This window comes from Anas acuta, chromosome 3 (assembly GCF_963932015.1).
Source record: "Anas acuta chromosome 3, bAnaAcu1.1, whole genome shotgun sequence".
Taxonomy (NCBI): domain Eukaryota; kingdom Metazoa; phylum Chordata; class Aves; order Anseriformes; family Anatidae; genus Anas; species Anas acuta.
The window spans coordinates 33,530,606-33,550,443 of record NC_088981.1 but is presented as its reverse complement, the minus strand read 5'-3'; the positions used below and the strand labels follow the sequence as shown (position 1 = coordinate 33,550,443).

The 19,838-nt window shown below is 48.8% G+C and overlaps 1 protein-coding gene across 3 annotated transcripts in view; it reads left to right on the top strand.

The window, feature by feature from the left end:
* Positions 1 to 19,838, top strand: part of MDGA1 (MAM domain containing glycosylphosphatidylinositol anchor 1) — a 132,711-nt gene that overhangs the window by 97,972 nt on the left and 14,901 nt on the right. For 2 of the 3 annotated variants that reach the window (XM_068676566.1, XM_068676568.1), the window contains exons 11-14: positions 7,021 to 7,198; positions 8,284 to 8,307; positions 15,214 to 15,366; positions 16,565 to 16,699. In XM_068676566.1, coding sequence (XP_068532667.1) covers positions 7,021 to 7,198; positions 8,284 to 8,307; positions 15,214 to 15,366; positions 16,565 to 16,699 — 490 coding nt within the window. The remainder of the gene's footprint in view (positions 1 to 7,020; positions 7,199 to 8,283; positions 8,308 to 15,213; positions 15,367 to 16,564; positions 16,700 to 19,838) is intronic. The other variant, XM_068676567.1, reaches the window with a different exon arrangement.

Genomic DNA, 19,838 nt, shown 5'->3' with positions numbered 1-19,838 from the left:
TGCTTCTGCTCCAGTAAGCAATAGCCCCATAGTTTATTATCTGTGGTTTGTAAGGGTGAAGGTGCCCTAACAGTGTGCTCTGACAGAGTCTAAAGGGGGCCTGGGAGGTGGCAATGCCTGTTGGTTGCATGGGTCTCACTTGTAAGGCTCAACCATATTCCAGGCAATATGGCTCAGGGCCCAACCTAACTGAAGCTGGGACAATTTGGGTTGCTTTTACTTCTCAGGCCACACGGACCCCAACACAGGTTCCTTGCACAGACTGGGGTGTGTGGCTCTCCCTTCCTACCCATCGCTCCCCAAATTCAGGTGCTGTTTTACCTCTCTTCTCCTCCAGCACCTGGGCTCCTCAGGACACGCAGCCTTGCAATGCTCCACTCAGGCCATGGCTCATGACGTTGCCAGTCATGCTGTGCCTCGGTTAAGGCTTTCACTTTGTCTCCCTGACAGAGTGAAGATTAGGTCTGCTCTTCTTAGACCGGGGAACATATGCTAATAAAATACATATTGCTTTCTGATCAGCCCCTAATGAAAGACATTATTGAAGAGTGTGGAACAAGCACTTACAGTAATTCATGACAGCACCAATTTGGCTTCTCTGGGAAGCTGTAAACTGCTGCTCTCGGCACCTAATGAGGATGGGCAGCTGATTGCCTGCGTGAAAGAGAGAGAGGCTGTCTCCTGGCTAGGATGGTTCCAGCTGTCCTCTGCAGCTACTGAAGGTCGCGGTTACTTCTCTCTTTGGAGCTAGGGATGTCTCAGCCCAGAAAGGGAGCCTTCTGCTAAGGACGGTCTAGGAAGAAAACCTTCCAAGACTCCTCATTTAGACTGAATAATGGATTTGCTTTGGCCACTCATGCTTGCTTAACCCCAGAGTCTGAACCTGTGTGCTTGACTGATGAACAATGTAGGCATGAATTTCAGTTCACCGGTGTGCTTGTCTAGCAGATGCCAATTTTGTTTGCAGTGTGATTATTTGCTCTAGAAACCTCTAATAAGTATTGGTCATCAAGCAAGGAAACGGAAATGAATCCATGTTTAAATTTATCCTAGAGCTTTAATTGATGCTGTTTATGCTTGACATCATTTCAGTTCAAGGTGGTGATGAATTACTAACCCAGGAACATGTTTCTATCCAATCTAACAGGCACAGGAAGTTTAATGAGAAATTGTAGGGAAATGTCACAGCTACTGTAAGTCTCCATAGCCAAACCAAATTTCTCCACTACCCCAAACTCACCTAAATTGCTTTTGCAGATGGCAGCTACCCTGCTGAGGGAGAAGACGTCTTCACTGTGGCTCATAACTTGCAGTCAGATCAGAATCTCCTGTTAGGTGTGTGCTGCTGAAATATGTGTGTGATAACCATTGGGAAGGTAATGACACCACAGTGAAAGATCAGGATACTGTAAAGAAGATCTGGGAGGCTGAAAACTACTTGAGTGGGTCAGGTGGGATGAAATGCAGCAGTACAAATGCAAGGTTGTGACCGTGGGACGTGCTAGCAGAGGAATCTGCTACAAGCTGGGAGCTCGTCAGTAGGAAATGATTGACGTGGAGGCATGATGTGGGTGAATGAGCTGATTGCAGGGAGCTGCTGGTGAGAGGCAGGTGTGGGAAAGGGCAAATGCACTCCTACATGAAGCCCGAGGTGCCTCCAGGGAAGGTGGAGTGGAGCAACTGCATGCTATATGCAGGGCTGGGATACCCAGGGAGTGGGATCGTGCAGTAAAGGATTATAGAGTAGATCAGGGAAAGTGAGAGTGTGTTACAAGAGGAAGCACAGAGTGCTCTGCTTGCTTAGCCTAGCGAAGCAAAGGGTGAAAGGGGATGTGATTGCTGTCTATGAAAACAACAGAGGGTCAAGCAGCAGGGAGGGAAAAGGGCCATTTAAGCTAAAGGACAATACTGTCACAAGATCAACTGGGTGCAAGCTGCCTGTGAATAAATTCAGGCTGGAAATGAGATCATTAGGGCGGTCAGGCCGTGGAACAGCCATCCAGCAGGAGCAGCAGGCCAAATGGGAATGGCTTTTAAGATGGGATGTGATATGTTCATAAAACAAGTGAACAGAAGTCCCCTGCGATGCCAGGGGACTGGACTCTGAGCCAGCACTGCACCTCCCCTGCTGCATCCCTGAAGGTGGCCAGGCTGCTCCCTTTCCTAAACTCCTGGAAGCTGGGAAGATGTTGCCAGTGCAGAGGGGTTTTATCCTTCTGCCTAAATACGGAGAGCAAGAATCAAATCCATAGTGTCCAAATGTAACGTCAAGAAAAACCCATCTTCCTCTGCTCTGTCCCATGGTGCCAAGGCGATGTCAAGGAACAGACTCTCAATCCACTGCCATGTGCCAGAGAGTGAATGGGAAGAAGCGGGAGAGAAGGATCTGTGGAAAATCCTGCAGCTTCATGTCCAGTAGTTGTCTTGTCTCCGCCTTCCTCATGCCTCTGTTTTTTGAACATTTTTAATTTCTCTTTTCCCAAGGAATTTGCTATGATATTATTTTCACCCATGGAACTAATCTCCTGGACTCTCCTTCTTTAGCAGTAGCCACTGGAGGATTAAACACCTTAATGCGAGAAGCTCTGTGTGGGGACAACTCTGCTCATTGTCACAGCCCAACTGCTGTTCGTTTCAAGGCACATGGAGCACCTGCAAATGCTCCTGTGGGTCTGGCCTTTGGGCAATTTGCTCAGTCTTGGACACTGTAATCATAAATCCTGTCATCACCTTTTCCCTTTTCCTTCTTTTTTTCTCCTTTTTTTTTTTTTTTTCCAATCTTGAGAAGCTTGTGGCATCTAAACTCTTTGAAGTTACCTCTCTGCAAGGGATCCTGTAGCTCTGGAGGTGCAGTTGGTGCAGAAATAGAGGGCAAGGCATGTCTGCTGTAGTAGCATGGTGCTTTGCATTGCAGAGCATTCATCTCAGGAGTTGCCACCAGCACCATAAAAAAGCTCAATCCCTTCCAGTTCCAAGGCAGGGTGTCTGGGAGCATCTTTCCTGGCTGTCACCACTTGAAGACCGCAAGTGCTGCTAGTGTTAAAACCAGTGGTGTGATTGTTCCTGGTGAGGTGCTGTGGAAATGCACAGGGAGTGAAATGAGAGCTGGTGTGAGACTGCTGGGTCACCCCAGCCCACTTTTGTGTCCATCTCTTCTGTCTTCAGCCCACGTGGCTGGGGACGGGAGCCAGGAGTTTCCCCAGCTCCCCATGCCTGCAGTTAGCTGGGGGTGAGAGCATCACTGGGCAGGCGGCCACCCCTTCTGGTTGGTGCTGAACGAAGGAGCACCCAGGGGAACTGGAAGGAGGCAGAGGAAAGAAGGGAGAGAGGGTGAGGGTGTGGAGAAAGGATTTTGAGAGAGGGTGCTGGAGAGCAGAGCTCGTGTGCTGAGCAGGGTTGTTGAAAAACGGGGACAAATAAGGAGAGATCAGCAGGAGTGGAGTGCTGGGAAGCAGGGTGCCCGCCAAGCGGCTCCTTTGCTCTGATCTGCTTGCTGGGGAATCTGCACGATTTTAGTGTACATTTTTCTAGCTGGTGTTTGCAACGATTCCCCGGAGCCCAATGCTGAAACAGGTTTCCTTTCTGATTTCAATTTCTCCCCTAAACAAGCGTGCAGCTGCTTGGAGTGCAGCAGGCTGTGGGGGCACGTGCGTGGCTGCTCGGGTCGCGCCGAGTCCCAGCACACGTGGGTGACAGTGCTCTTGTGAATCCCTGGTGTGGCTTGCTGGGCAGCAGTGCAACATTAACTATTGATGGATGTGTTTGCTAATATGCCTAGGCTTTATTATATCTGCTAGCTGTTATGTACCTGGCTTAAATGTCATTCAGTCTGAAAAGGACATTCTTTGTTCCTGTAATAAACAGAAAGCCTAGGCGTGGTGGTGTCGTACTTTGGACCTTTCTGCTGAGACGGTGTCCCAGCTGGGAACACAATGTGGTGGCAGAGGTAGTGTGGCACCTCGCTTTTCTCTCTAAGGCTCTTACTGTCTGTTCCTTGCCCATGAGCTGGCTCGGCTGGCCAAGCCTTCTCTGTGGATGACAAACCAGTTCACAGGATAAGTCAGGGACTGGGTAGACAAGAACTGCCGATAGGGTGTGATGGTGAGGAGTGAGAATGGGCAGACCTAGTCTGCTGTTCTGGGAGGCTTGAGGGCTAAATACACATGTGAGTGTTTGTGTGTGCTCTCCCCTGGATGCCAATATTGCTTACAAGTGACAGGGAAAGGGACAGCTTGCATACTGTTTGTGTGAATACATATGCCCCACCTGGGGCTGATTTTGTCTTTTGTAAGGTGTTTCTAGCAAACCCGTGCTGCAAGAGCATTCCCACCTCTGCATCCTGTGTGATATTCGCAGCCAGCTGGTGGAAAACAGTGTGGGTTTGTTTGTTTTTTCTCTTCCCATCCCCTCCCTCTCATTATTTGAAATGGAAGGAGGTGAAGGCAGAAATGAGGCTGTGCGTTGCGCTGTGCTCTTGTTCTGGCCCTGCTGGCAGCATCCTGAGCCTGGTGATGAATGAGCTTGGTGCGTGAGATCCTCCACAGAGGCTTCAGCATCTCTAATAAGGTGGCCAGCGTTTCACCATCCTCTGTGCCTGCCTCTGCTTTATTAACTGCACCACAGCAGTATTAAGTTGGAGCACTGGGCCAGCGTGACCAGAAGGAGGAAAGAGGCTGCAGGGGGGATGGAGGGAAGAAGATACCAGGGCAGCAAGGTAGAAGAGCAGCAGTGGGAGATGGGAGGAAAGGATTGAAAACGGGTTCCAGCTGGGCTGATGCATGCAGCTCTGCAAAGACCTGCTGCTGGCAGTGAGGGAAGCAAAGGGTGTTTGGGGAGGGGGAGGCAGAGCCAGTCTTTGACCCTAATGTTGCTCTCTATGGGACCTGTACTAGTCACTGCAAGCCCACACCAGCTCTGCACACACAGGGCGAGTGGCTGGCTGGAGCTTTGTTCTCTCTTGCACTGATTTCATGTCTTTTAAACCATGCTGAGCTCCAGCCTGTTCCCTCTCTCTGCCTTCACAAAACTTTTTTCCTATGCTCCTAGAGGAGGTATGTCCAGTACACCAGCTGTGCCTTGCCCATTGCCTGGAGATACAAGTCTCACCTGGGAACAGGACAGTTGCAACCCATGGGGACATAGGTGCAGTTCTTCTTTTCTGATTTACAGCCAAACCTATGTGGCAGCCAGGTATTTATTTGATTAAACCCACGTGTCCCTGCAGATAGACTTGACTGGGGAACCTAGAGCTTTGCAGTCCAGACTGAAGGCTGATTTCTCAGTGTCCTGGATTAGGTGATGTGGGAGAGTACGTGATTTCACTTTGCTCCCAGAGGCTTCAGATACCCAAATTCCACATAACTCCCAGCTGAGGTGGAATTTGCACTGTCTGAACCTCACCCTCAGGCTTCTCTTCGATTCTCCATTTTGTTTCTCTTCTAAAGGTTATGTCTAGACAAGGGAAATGGCTCCTGACCCCCTCCTATTTGCTGGCTGCCTTCCCAGCGCTCAGGCCTCAAGGCAGTTTGCAAGGAGGAGCTGCTGCCAGCCCCCTGGTCCTGCTCTGCTCCCCAAAAGCCCCATGTCAGGGCTCCATATCATACCGCTCCAGACCCTTACTTCTGGCTTGTGCCCTCTCTTCTCCTCCCAGGTAATTGGGGATCTGGTGCTACCGATCCCAGGTGAGATCGGAGCTGCCGAGAGCCAGCTCCACTCTCGCTTGGCAGAGCAGCAGTGCCGCGGGCTGGCAGATGGAAGGGCTGGGCGGTAGGCATGCCAGTTGGATCAGCACCCAGCCTGCGTGCGTGCAGATGGGGCGTTGTTGATGCGAATGGATCCTGACAGTATCCCGGTGCCAAGTTCTTGCTTGGTTCCCCGAGGCACTGCCCTGCTCCTGCCCACTGGGACTGATCCCAGGGAGGGATGGTGATGGGGGAAGGCACCGGAGCAGTTCCCAGTTCTCTGGCCCTTTTGTCAGGGGAGGAGGGTGCCAAGAGCAGTTCCTCAAGCAACTTACACCCTGATCTGTTCAAGGCAGCTACAAAGCTGCTGTGCACTGTAAGAACCACAGGCAACCACAGGGGACCCTGGAGTACCATGGCAGGGTCTGTTCCAGCCCTGCCCTTCGCTTGGGAGCTCCATCCATCCAGTTCAAGTGAGATCTTGGGTCCTGACCATGATGGAAAAGAATGGGGCTCTGGCACTGTGAGCGCTTCAGAGGCAGTCATTGCTTCTCATTTTGAACTCAGAGTCACGTATGGTAGGGCTGGAGGCAAGCAGAGGAGGGATTGCACGTGCTTGCTGTTCCCAGGTGCTCTGCCTGTATCCCTCCCTTGCCCTGCCTTGCTGATGGCCTCCACCCCTTCCATGCCCTCGCTCCATAGTCTTGCCTCACACTCCTAACTAATGGATTTGCTGTAAACCTTCCTCCCTGCAACCCTGCTTCAGTCCCATAACTGCAGACTTAATGATGATCCCTGGGCCCAGCTATCAGAAGAAATGCCTTGGCAATTAAACCTGTCAGCCTAGAGGATACATCAGTGGAAGGCTGAGTGACTGGGAAGTGAACATAGGGCCATGGAAAGCCCTACCAGAGGTCTTATTACCAGGACCAGTTCCTGAACAACACAGCAGGACCAAATCTTGCCACAGGGATCTAGGCACTGCACAACAGCAGGCAGGGAACTGTATCTTTACAATGCAATCTTTGTTCTTGTCCTTCCCCCGCCAAGCAAGCATGACTGTGGCAGGGAAGTGTTGCTGACACATAATTCATCATTTTCAGTGGTGGTGATTTTGACAAGGATATTTTTCCCATAGTTTTCTTGAAACATCCTTGCTGCCTTAGCACACCGAACACTGTTCAGCTAGTAAGGTTCAGCTAGCATGGCTCATCTCCTTCCTCGATGGGCTTTGGGGAAAGAGGGAGCCTGTTCATGACTGCAGAGGATCACTGAATAGAACCTCTCAGGTTTTTAATTTCAGCATCATCGTGACACTGTGTGTTCTCTTTCAATGCAGCTGGCTCAGAGAAGCACCATCCAAACCTTCATTCCTGTGCAGAAGATGGAGAAGGGCCTGCTGCTGGAGCACATCTTGCCCAACCTGAAAGTGCCTCAGAGCTACGAAGTTCGCCTGACGCCCATCACCAGCTTTGGGGCTGGGGACATGGCTGCCCGCATCATCCGGTACATGGAACGTAGGTGTCTCCTCCTCGGCCCTGGCTACGAGATCAGGCCCGAGCCTCTGGCAGTGGGTCAGGCCTAGGGACATGGGCATGTGTACACGTTGTCTCCTGTGACCCTCAGGTGGATCTGTGTGCTGTAGAAAGGTTTGATGGCATGGTGCAGCCACACTAGGCCACGTTTTGGCTGCTGCCATCAATGCAGAGAACCAGATAGAGACCTCTGAGGATCAATCTCTACTTATTCTTTGCTCAGCGACTCCAACAAATGCTCTGCACTCTGTGGGCAGGAGAGCACCAAAGCCCCAATCCCCAGTCAGGCTGTCCTGCAGTCTCCCATAGCTCAGTGGTGTATTTTAGAGGATAGCCAGTGGATGCTACATATTAACCACATGCCCATAAAAGCAAGAGGATTTCAGGAGGCTTCTTTCTTTCCAGATCTGAAAGAATTCAGGTCCTTTCCTAACTAGCAACTAGTAATCCTGTAGCTCTGTCCAACACCCTGAACCCCAGATCATCACATTGATAGACATTGACCATGCTTTTTTTCTCCATTATCCCAACAGCTGCCTTCTCTCACCGCATTCTCACAACCTTGTGATGTCTTGATTCCCCTCAGGAGTCTGTATTTTAGCAGAAAGTATAGAGCCCCTTCCTGCTATGGTTGCCTGATTTCACAGAACCCTCTTGTCCTGGGGAGTCACACCACATCAAGTATCTCTAAGATACTTGTTTCAGACTTCCACAGTGTCTCAAACTACTTTGATGTCCCTCACAGATACCAAGCTTTTGCTGCCAGTGGGTGCTCCGGAAAAAAACTGCTTGGATACCAGAACAGTTCCCCTGTGCAGTCCCATGTTCACCACTTAGGTGGGATTTTCTTCTTCAGATTTGTTGCTGCTTGGATCAGTGAGCCAGCAGCTTGTTCCATCACCAAGGCAGACACCAAGCACTGCTGTTTTGCAGGGGTGCTGTTAGGAGATTTGTACATCTATGACCTTTCTTGATGTGCTTGTTTTATTTTCAGGCTTTGATTGTAATTTGTGATTTGAGGGAGTACAAGCTGTTGTGACTTGCTGTTTTTCCATTTTCTTTTCCAGCAATCAGCTATCCCAACCCAACAGGTAAGCAACAAGACCTTTGTATTTATGTTCTGAATGTAATGCATGTTAGTCAAGTGCTCCAGCAGATCAGGCAAGCTGGAAAACAGCACTGACTTTGCAAAAATATTTTTCCCAAAAAAAAAACAGCATGAAATTTCGTACAGTAATAATGCTTCCAATAAGTAATGTTTTTTTTGTTTTTTTTTTTTGTACCTTGAGTTATTGCAAAGGCATATGCCAGAGACATACTTCCCATTTACGCCTGGTATCTCTGTAACTGGGTAGGCTGTGAATTGGAACCCACCTTCCCCCTAATATTAGCAGTCTGCATCCAGTAAGCAGATTTTTCTACGTCCTCCGAAATGTCTGCATTTAATCTCTGTAACCCCCATGTTCTTCTTGATTGGAAAGGGTACTGCTTGACACCTCTGCAGGCTGCTATGGAGCAGTCTCCAGCTCAGATCTGGTTCCTCTTGCAAACTCTTTGAGCCCGGTTCCTATCTTCTTCCCCTCCAGTGTCATCTCTGTTTACTTGCTCATTTACCTTCCAGTCATTCCTGCCAAGGCAGCCTGACATTTAGATGCAGGCCCATCCTTAGTGAGCACCAAGAGCTCCCATTGATTTTGAGAGCAAAATACACAACATCTCCGAATGGTGGTCTTTAACAAGAACACGATGGTTTCCGTTGAGCATAAAAGAGGATTTCTAGCATGCTGTAAGTAGTGGTGGAGTGATCTCCAGGGGATGAAACAAAGTTCCTGTGCTTTGATTGCTGGATATCAGCCCAGGCAAAACTCTGGGGCAGAGATGGGCAGATTCCTTGGCGGTGGTCCACAGTGCTCATTGCATGTAAATGTTTTTTTGTGTTTTTTTTTTTTCTTTTTCTTTTTTCTTTCTTTTTTTTTTTTTTTAATTTCCAGCTGCTGAGTAAAATTAAAAGAAGCTGAAACAGCATTCAGTAATCTTAGGTAGTAGGCTGTGTATAGGCAGGCAAATGTTATGCTGCACTGCGGAATACCAGTGGGCAGGAGGAGGTGGGACTGGACAGTAATTACAAGGAAATTGGGAGCAGGACTATCTTGTTAAGGCAGCCATGAGGCATTTGTTCACTCTCTGAGGATGATTTGATGCATCATACCTTACCTGAGAGCAGGAGCTTCTCACAGAGGCAGATGGAATTTGTAGCTGTAGTCCCTGGTTCCCTTTTCTTTGCTTTTCCCCACTTTCTGATCCTCCTCTAACGTTCTCCAGAGGGAACTCACTTGGAAACTCTGAACGTATTGCCAGGGACCCACTCCAGAATGTGTCCTTTGGCACTTGCTGGAGTAGGTGAGCATCCTGGCTCACTGGATGAAGTGACAAAATCTGGCCTTTTGCCACTTGCTTTTATACTGCATGTATCACTGGTAATGCCAGGGCAACTTCGGTCTAATTGTGTCAATCTCCTTGGGGTCTTTGTAAGCTGAGCCTTCAGACTGCTCATCTGGGATTGCTTTGGCAGCTTGACTGAGACAAGAATGTTACGTGAAATTTGTGTATGGCAGAGGAGTACTCATCTACGCTTCTGTTTTCATGCAGTAAACCCAGCACTTAAGGTTTTTCCTCGATATGTTATCCAGCCTGTGCTGAACATTGGGACTGCTGGGCCAGTCATTAGGGTCTTGCCTCTGAGTTCACACCTTGAGATTGACTGCCTTAAAACTGCAGCCAGCACACTTGCTTTCAGAGATGCCCCTTCCTTTCAGACCTGCTGCCATTGCAAATATGAGTGCAAAGCCTCTTAGCTCTGTCTCTGGGCCACAGCCCAGTTGCCAGCCTCTCAGCTCAGCATCATGGAAAGCCTTGCTACTGCCACTTTTTCCCCCTACTTCCCTTCCTACCACCAGCCCCAGGGGAAGGCTTTGGGAGGGGATTGCAAAGGTATCCTCACACTAGGCTTCCCAGCCAAATTCTGGGAGCAAACATTGAGAGCTCTCAAGTGAAAGGCAAAGATTGGATGATTAATGCCTCTGGCAGCCTGATCCAAGGGCATGCACAATGGTGATTAATTTACAAACTCTGAGAGTCACTTAATACAATTATTTCTTCATGCATTTTCTCTCCCAGCCTAATAAGATGTTAATGGCACTGGGGCAGGCATGCATGTGCCATGGTTACAGAGCCAGGTGCTAGGGTTATAAAACAGAAGCAATCTAAAAGCAGAGGGAGTGAACAAAAGACACTGAAAATTTTACTTACTTAAAGGTTAGCAGTAAGACTGAATAACTCTTAAAAAACAGTTCGTCTGGTTCTAGAAACCAGAATTTATCTAAAAAAAAAAAATATCTATTAGAGTTATCATATTTCTAAGGTTTTGTCTTTACTATCTCTTTAATATCTTTAATATCATGTCTAAATTCCAGTGCTGGAGAATCTGTTCTGCCCTTCTTACTTTGACCCTGCAATTTCATTTGGATATAGCCTTCACTTTCTAACCCAAACACTGCAGTGCCACCAGTTCCTTGTATCACAATGGCAAATGGGATTGTACAGGCCATATTATCCCAGTGTGGTAGATGGGGATATTAAAGCACATAGTGTTCTAGTGTGACCCAAACAGCTATTGTATTGTGAAGCTTTCTTCCATTACTGGTTATAAATGCTTTAGAAACTTATCAAGGAAAATTTTGTTACATGCTGCTTCTTAAATCCCAGAGTACTTTGAGGTCACAATCCAGTTTGCATTGTCTTCATATTCTAGTTGGGAAAGTGATCTCCAGTGACGGGCTGTGGGTCACACTGTGGGTCTGTAGCAGAGCTGAGGCTCGGATCGTGGTCCCTTGTGCTCCAAGCCAGTTTCAGCCGTCAGAGCACAGCTAAATGATGAAAGCAATTTTATTCGAATGAGCTTCCATCTGCTATTCACCCATAGTTTGCAGCTAGGATCATATTATTATTTTTTGTATGCATTCATCTGGCAGTCAGAATTTCAGGGCCAGGAATGGCTTCTCCCTAAGGACTTGAAATGAAAACCTCCATTATGTTTCTCAAGAAGGTAAAGCAACGAGAAATGCTAATAGCCACGGCTGAGGGTCTCTCCCTTGGGGATGCAGGGAGGTGCCTGTAACCAGGAGCAAACAGCTCTGCACTTTGAGCTGCTGCCACTGCAAAGCCTGCCAAGGAAATCTGTTTGGTGAAGACAGCACTAACTCCAGCCTTTGAGGAACCAGCTCCCTTGCTACTTCCACCTCGCCTCTAACAATCCAGAGAACAACTTCTGTGTTCAATATTTAAAGCCCCTGTTTAATTTTTAAACAGGAAGGTTCCTTTGCTCCACAGTGCTGAGCCAGGATCCCTGGCAGATGGTGTGAGCCTGAAAGAAGATTTGCTTCACACAGACAAGGTCAGCAGTTAGATCACTGCTGTGGCCTCTGAGACACAGTGGGTCATTGAAAGGTTTGCTTTTCAGATGGATCTGCCAGTTTTCTCCCAGTCAGCATTGCTGATAACCATCTAGAGGTGACATACTGGTGGTGTCCCAAACCACACCGAACATATCCAAGTCATTCTGGGCATCTCCACTTCTAGCCTGGAGAAACAGCAGAGCTTCTGCCTTCCCATGGTTTGTTTTAAACCAAAGGACCAGGAGTCAGAACACCTGGGTTCTGTTTCCAGCTTTAGAACTGCCTGCTGTGACCTTAAATGTGTCTGCCTATACTTTTGTGCATCTGTTTCCCCACATGTAATGCAAGAGATATATAAAGAGAGGCATTGCTGCTTCCTGGAGATATTGAGAAGCCTTGTTCATTAGTTGCTGCAAAGTGCCTTGAGATCCCAAGCCAAGCAGAGGCAACATGGTGTAGTTAAACTCCCCCACAGCAGAAGGTGTTGCAAGTAAGCCTGATCCTGCTGTGGTGCCCAGGGTCCTCCTTCCCTTTGTGATCTCTGCTGGAAGCATTGCCTTTTGGAAATTGCTGCATCTGAGTGAGAGGAGAGGATGGAGTCAGGGCTCTGTTTTGGCATTCAAGGAGCTAGGAGTCTGTAGCACACTGTCTTGTCCTGTGGCAGGTGTCCCACATGCAGCAGTAAGTGCAGCCTCTTCCTACAATCTTCAGGCTTTCAAGACCTCTTTCCATGGGTGTGTGGGACTTCTTATACAACAGGCCATCACCTGGCACTTGTAAGCCAAGAACACTGTCCTTTTGTCTAGCAGAGATCTGTTTTTTTTCTCTCTCCCCAAGCTGAGTCTTTTACCACCTTCTCTCAGATCTCCACCTGAACTTGGGCTTTCTCCCTAGGCTCCTTCTCCTTTGGTTTCTCTGCTTTTTTTCTTTGTGGGTTTGCTCCCTCTCAGTCAGTTGCTGGTCTGGCCTCTGTGTTACATATTTCAGCTCTGATTTCTATCTGATATTCCCTGTTAAGGGAATTTTGTGCTGGGGAAAGATGTTACCTACCTCCTCTGAAGGTCCACAAGCACGACAGGGGCAGAGGTGCAAACCCTCCCTGTCCCACAACCTTTGATTGCGAAAGGACAGTCAAGGTAGATTCTGCTGTGTCGAGCAATGCCATTGTAAGAGAAAACTCTTGTCTTCTGACTGCAGCCAGCATCCTATAAGTTGGAGCTACAGAATATTTGTTTTCAGTCTGAGAAAGACAAGCCAGGGGTGCTAGACTACACCAGCAATATCAGAAAGCTTGTGGGCTTCAGCGCCTCCTCTGAGGTTCCTGTTACAACCATTCCCTCCTCTCAGCCACGAGGGCCAGGGAAGGACCCTTAGAAGCTGTTTTCTCACCCTTTTCCCCCTCCTTCTCCTTGTGCTGGGGATGATAGAGCCCCTCTGGCCTGTTTTATTGCTGGGCTTCAGCCCCTGCAGGCATCTGCCCCATCCGATCCTGCCTGCAGCTCCATCCGCCACGTGGCCCCCGGCGCCCGGCACTGCACTGTGGAGCAGCAGCTAATTTGGATTAGGATGCTAATTAGAAATGAGCAGATTGAACGGAAAGCACTTAGCCAGGGTTAATCAGCAGTTAAGTGGACAGCCCAGCCAAGCTCCCTATGGCTGTGCTCAGCTCACAGGAGCGGTGTTTCCTGCTGAGCTAGAAGAAAAACCAGCTGCCCCGATCCATGAACCGAGCCCTTGGTTTGCAGCAGTGTCCAACCATGTCATGGGCCATGGGAGGACACTGCCTCCTCTTTTCTGACTGCTTTGGAGGGGGAGCTAGGCAAGAAGGACAGAGCACAGAGCCCCTGGGTTCCTGCCACAGGAGTGTGCAAGTTGTTGATGTCTGTGGCAGACAGTTGTTTTCTTTCACAAATCAGAGGGGCTTTAGCTGTGAGGTAGGAGCTGGGAGGTGTAGCATCTCAGAGTCAAGGTGCTGTTCATTTCATGGCTGGTCTCTTCTCTCTGGTACAAGAAGGCAGTTTTCAGGGTGCATGGTAGGTATGAGAAGTTCCACCAACAAAACATACCATGTCTCAAGCTTTTCACCCTGGTTTGGAGGAAACTTCCCTTCCCCATCCCATCATTGGCACCCAGCACATAGGTTGCTGACCCTGCTCTGTCCTACGAGTCCTGCTAGAGCCACCCAAGCTCAGACAGAAAGCCTGAGGCATCCTATTTAGGAACCAAAACAAACAACACCTGAGGATGGAGGAATGCAGGAACCCAGGCAGGCATTCAGGCTTCTCTTCATCTGGCCATGACAGCAGGAACAGGATCGGGGTAAACCCCAAAGAGTTGAATCACGCATCATCATGCCATGGATGAGGTTTCTAACAAATCTGAAGTCCTCAGAAAGAGCATGTTTTTCATTTCTGCGTGTTCTTTCATGGGTTTTAGTTACCTTATCTCCCAGTTTCACAGCACCAACTCTTGGCTCTAACATAAAGGCAGAAGACAGAGATCTGTGCTTGCTGTGTCTGCACCACTTACAAGCTCTGAGATCCCACTCTCAGCTCATTCCCCAGTTCTGATTTTTGCCCATGGGTCTTTCAAAAACACAGAGCAATTTTCATAACCAAACTTGGACTTATTTTCTCTTTCTTTTCTGCTTGTTTTCCCTATCCTTCTCCAACCACATTAGCGGTGCAAGGCTTGTCCTTTGCCTTTGGTTTTGTGGCTCAGGAAGTACCTTTTCACTACAAAGGGCAGACAAAAGACCATCTTCAGTCTGGTCAAGCCCAATTCACACCGTTCTTTTTAAGTCTGTATTGGGTCATGCCTATGTCCCAGGTTTTTCACCTGTCCTAAAATATTGCCATAAGGTGTGACCATCTTGTGGTAGCAGTAGAAGGAAGCCCTTTTGCACGGGTGTTTGATCCTACATAAAAACCCTTTGTCTGCATAGCTTACTTTGTTAGGTGAACCAGCATAAGGTGCAATAGCAAATGTGTCTCTTAGCTGGTATAAATTGAATGTGCTGTAGCTAAATGACACGTTTGTAGCGCTGAGCTGACCTCTTCTCCACAGCTGATTTTTTCATGTGTGCCATAGTTTAGTTTAATACATAGACCAAAGTGGGGGTCATCATCTCGCACTTTCTCCTCTCTCCTGGGGAAATTATTCTACCATCAAGTTGTTCTGGTTTAAAAGCCCTTGTGGCCTGTTTGCCTTCTGTGCTCCTCTTACCATTTTTGCCCTCCTCTACGTCTGCTCCCTGAGACCTCCTAGCAGAACCTCTCTTTCTCTTTAGTCCTATTAGCCTTCCTCTATTTTGCCAGATCATTGCATCCATCAGCCTGGATTAACCCTTCCATAATCACACTAATCACAGAAATTTTCCTTTCCAGCCTCCTCCTGGGGCCGGGGGCTGCCCATCTGTCCTCGGCTCCACACAGAGCCGCAGTGGTGCCGCAGCAGCAGCGTGTGCCCTCCTCAAGCAGCCAGGCAGCCTCAGCGAGGAGGTTTGAGAAGCTGCAGCTGACCATCCCCTGTCCTTCCCTGCAGATAACACCTGCCGCTTCGAGGACGAGAAGATCTGTGGCTTCGTGCAGGACAAGATGGACAACTTCGACTGGACGCGGCAGAATGCCCTGACCCAGAACCCCAAGCGCACCGTCAACACGGGGCCCCCCACGGACATCAGCGGTACGCCGGAGGGTAGGCACACTTCTGGGTTTCTTCTGGCTCGGCTGTGGAGGCGAGGCACACACCACTGCTCGTCGGGAGTCCTTAGGCTCTGGGAGCCAGCGGAGCACTGATCTGCTTTCCGCACACACGCTTCTCCTCCGCACAGGGTGCAGGGAGCAGGCGGTTAATTTGCATGTTACTGATTGGCACTAAACACACAATTAAAACGCCCACGACTTTGTTTAAGGGAATAGTGTGAGCATTAGTTCTTGTTACCAGCTAATTGCCTACTGCCTAATGTCCTTGTCCCATCTGATGCTTGTTTTGAAGTCAAAAAAGGATAAACAACTAGGAGAACGTTTCTAACACCTAGAAATCACCCTGCTGGTTTTAGACAGCTGTTTCCTCAAAGAAGGCTTCAGTGGGGCAACCAGATCTCCTTGGTATTAAACAGCAGCACGGGGAATGAGGCTGGGGGAGGTGACACTCACCAGGTGCATCACCCCTGGCTGGAGGAGAATGGTGTTACGTACTGCTCACATGAGCTGCGCATGGGGTACACACTCCAGATTTAGCTGGATATTACTTTTCCCTTTCTGTAATAAGGAAAGTACATTTGTATGCAAGCACAACTCTCTGAACTCAGGAAAAAAAATAATAAAAGGGAAACATCCAGTGGCCAGCTAAGAAAATGGCTTTTCCTGTTAGCGTTCAGTATGCCAGCCTGATCCAGCATTGAAAATGATGCCAACAAATCAAGTAGCTAATCTATTCCTCCCTGGGTTGTTAGCAACTACTTCGGTATTGTTCTCTTTAGATAACAACGTTGTTAAGGCCAAATGTATTGAATGCTCTCTCCTTCTGCTTGAGGCCGAGAAATTAGGCTGGGTTGGTTTCACCATCCCCTTTCTGCTTTCCTTCTTGCCAGCCAGCTCTGGGGCTCCTTGTGCTGCAGGAGCAAGGCTCATTTTGCCCCCAAACAGAGGTGTGCATGCATGTTCGGGGACTCATCAGCTGCATGCATTAACATGGGGTCTGCCAATCCCATCAGGGAGAACACCTGCAGATATTCTAGGAATATTTCTGGCTGGGATCACAATTGAATGGGAAGAGCAAGGCCATGTCTCTTGGAGGAGGAGTGGTCTCCCAGCCTCCAGCATGCCCTCACTTGCAGAGCAGGAGATGCCGTGCGTGCTGCCTTTCCCCACCTTTCCCTCTCCTTGTGTAGGTTATTACATGTTCATCGAGGCATCTCGGCCCCGGGTGACAGGAGACAAAGCCCGGCTGATCAGCCCCCTCTACAACATTACGGCCAAGTACTACTGTGTCTCCTTCTACTACCACATGTACGGCAAGCACATCGGTGAGTACCGTCTGGGGTCGGGTAGCCTCAGCCTGGATCAGGGTGTCAGGGAAGACCTCCAGCCTCAGCTCCACCAGCCACGACTGCAGCCAGCAATTTGGGTGGGTGGGAGTCTCTCTCCAGTGCTCAAAGCAGCAGGATGGTCTTCAGATGGTTGTCCCTTACCCACAGCTTAGCAGTGCTAGGATTGTGTGGCTGCTGCCGCCTGTCCTCGGGATGGTTTCCTGAAGTCAGCCATCACGCCTTCCCCTCTGGTTCGTGCCTTCTCTGGCACAGGCTCCCCCCTACCCTCCACAAAAAAAAGAGCATTGCAGCTGCATTCATGTGCTTCTCCCTCACATGACCACAGCTCTAGACAATAGGGTGTCGGAGAGGAGATGGAGGTGGAGGCACTCTATGGGACTGGAGGGCTCTGTGGTGGCCGCAGCTATTTTGGAATGGTCAGGATGTGCGTGCCAGGGCAAAGCTGTGCCCAGGCGCTCCCTGCTCTGCCTGGCTCCTTCCTCTCCAACCGTAAGCCTACGAGCGCAGCGAGCGCCACAGAAGTGCCTGGCACACTAATGAGTTTCCATATCCAGTCAAGGAGCAATTGCTAATTCGTCACCTCTTGATTATAATTTCATTAATTTGAATAATAGATGCACTCTTCCCACAGCACGCTGGGTTATTAATCACCTGCTGGACTGGAGCCTGACTGAAAAATCAGGGCCCAGGCAGGAATGTGTCCGCCCTTCAATAAACGGGGTTAATTAACAGCTCTCTGCCTCAGCACCGTGGATGGCATTGGGAGGGAGCACACTCCCGAGTCCGGCCATCACGTCCCTGTGCATGTGTGGCTGAGCAGAGAGTTTAAGCTGTAAAATCTTCTTGTCTCAGTGGGGGCTAGGCTGAAACCCTGACCCCGTGGGTGCCAGCGGTAAGGGATGGATTGCGGTTCACTGAGCAGGTCTCCATCTCTGTCTTTGCTAAGAGGACCCGTGTTTGCTTTCTGCAGTCAGAGGTGTTTTCTGCTAGGTCAGAGGTGTTTCCACATACCTGTATTTCTCCTGCAGATGGGCTGCTCTGTGCTGCCTTCATGCTGGCAGGTTACTCAGGCTGTTGGTACAGGCTGACAGCAGGTTTTCCTGTGCTTGCTTAGCTGACAGAGTCCAGCTGCTAACGCTGGCTGGCAAATTCCCTTTTCTCTACCATTTCCCTTTGTGGTCAGTTGGCTTTGCTGCCTAATGCCCACCTGTTTTCTCCTGGCATTTTTGTAAGGGATTCAGGTTTCTGTGACTGCAATCACAGGTGGCACAGACCGATGGGGAGAAATGGAAATGGGAGACTGACAAGGAAAAAAGAAGTGGAGGGAGAAGACCTCCTCTTGCTTTGTTTCATTTAGGAATACAGCTGTATATCCTATTTTCAAGTTAATTTCATTGGGAAAGAAAAAGCCCCTTAGCTTTGGTCTGTATTGGAAGAGAGTTTTGTTTGACAGTATTCATGTGGTTTGTCCAGAGACAGTGTGGACTGGGCATGCTATGGAATCAGTTCATGACTGATTTTTGGCTTTTAACATTTTAAACTCTTCACTCATTTGCTTCATCCACAAATTGCCCAGAGCAAAATATACGGTTAAGCCAAAGACCTCGGGAAGCCGCCAAGTGCTATTTGTATTTCCCAGCTTCAGGTGCCTTCTACATCAATTGATTTTTCCCTTATTGTCCCTGCCTGTTTCCCATTTCCCCCTGGATGCACAAAGGGGCTGTTAAACTTGTCTGAAGTAAATAGACTGTTTTAATACTATGTGATGATTTTCCAGGGTGGGTGCTGCTGAGCTGAGAGAGAATAAATTATTTAAAAATTAGACTGATTAGATAGAGTCAGAAAGAAAGAGAAAAAAAATGAGGATAAGTTCTTTTCTCTTGGGCTACAGAAGATGTGCTTTGGTCTAGGAAACCCACAATATATCCATCCGTAATTTGAAATTCAGTCCTTTGTATCCACACATGAATGAACCCACATTTGGGATGCTCTCTGTTCCAACAGTAGGTCTAATGGCTCGATCTGCCTTTCTAATGCATGTTGGATACTCCCTGGCTTGTTTTGCTTGTGTGAAGGTTGTGAATTCCAGCTAGAAACCTTTAGCTTGTTTGGATGGTGCCAATTTTGATGCCTTTGGTGGCTGAAGTCCTCTGAGATCCCCCTGTGGAAGCGGCAGCCTGCAAGCTTCTTCAGCTTGTTGCCACCTTCCTCTTTAGCTCCTGGCTGGAGAGGAGGAGAGTCACCCTCAGATACAGCCCCCCTTGCTAGGACTCCTGCCAAATGAAGAGGCAGACGCTGGCCTCCTACCTGTATCATGTAAGTGTCTATACGAAGGTAAAGATGGGGTGGCCACAATCCTGGGTCACGTCCATATTGTTTCCCATATAGCCACCTGTCCCCAGAGCCTGCAGACCCAGCCCTTACCCCTGTCACCTAGTGTCAGCCCAGCCCTACCAAGCCAGATTCCAGCCCTGCTGAGCCCACCATAGTGTATCAGATGTCTCCTGATGGCAAACAGTGCCAGCAAGACGAGATCTCTCAACTCAAGTCTCTCATAGCAGCTCCAGCTCCATCGTGGAGCCAACTGAAGCTCTGTCACTGTGAAAGGAAGCCGTATAAAACCCCGACATTTATTTATTTTTTTAATAACCCTTTTATTACCCTTTTCCCCCTCTACAGAACTTGAAAGCTGGTTTACTCTCACAATTTGACTATAAAATATCCATAGCCATCCAGGCAAATCTTCCCTGGGAGAGTTTTCAGACACTACTCGTTTATAATAGATATGACGAAAGAGAGAAACAGAATACACATGGAGCGTTTGTAGCCGTGGTATAAAATATTCAGCGGCTTGCAGAGCAGGATGATGTTGAATATCTTGCAGCTGATGAGAGAGCAGGGTGAAGGGGAGCTCCCTGGAGGCAATTCCCATTCTTCTGGAGTTATTTGGTCATCGTTTTTCCTTCCTTTGCCCCCCTCCAGAGAGACCATTTGCTCTGCCCTACAATCCTGCCAGCCCAAACAAGAAAATCAGGAGGAGGAGAAGGGAAGAAATACGGTTTCCATCAGACATTCAAGAACAAGGGTGCCTTGTTTGCGGCAGGTGCAGATATGT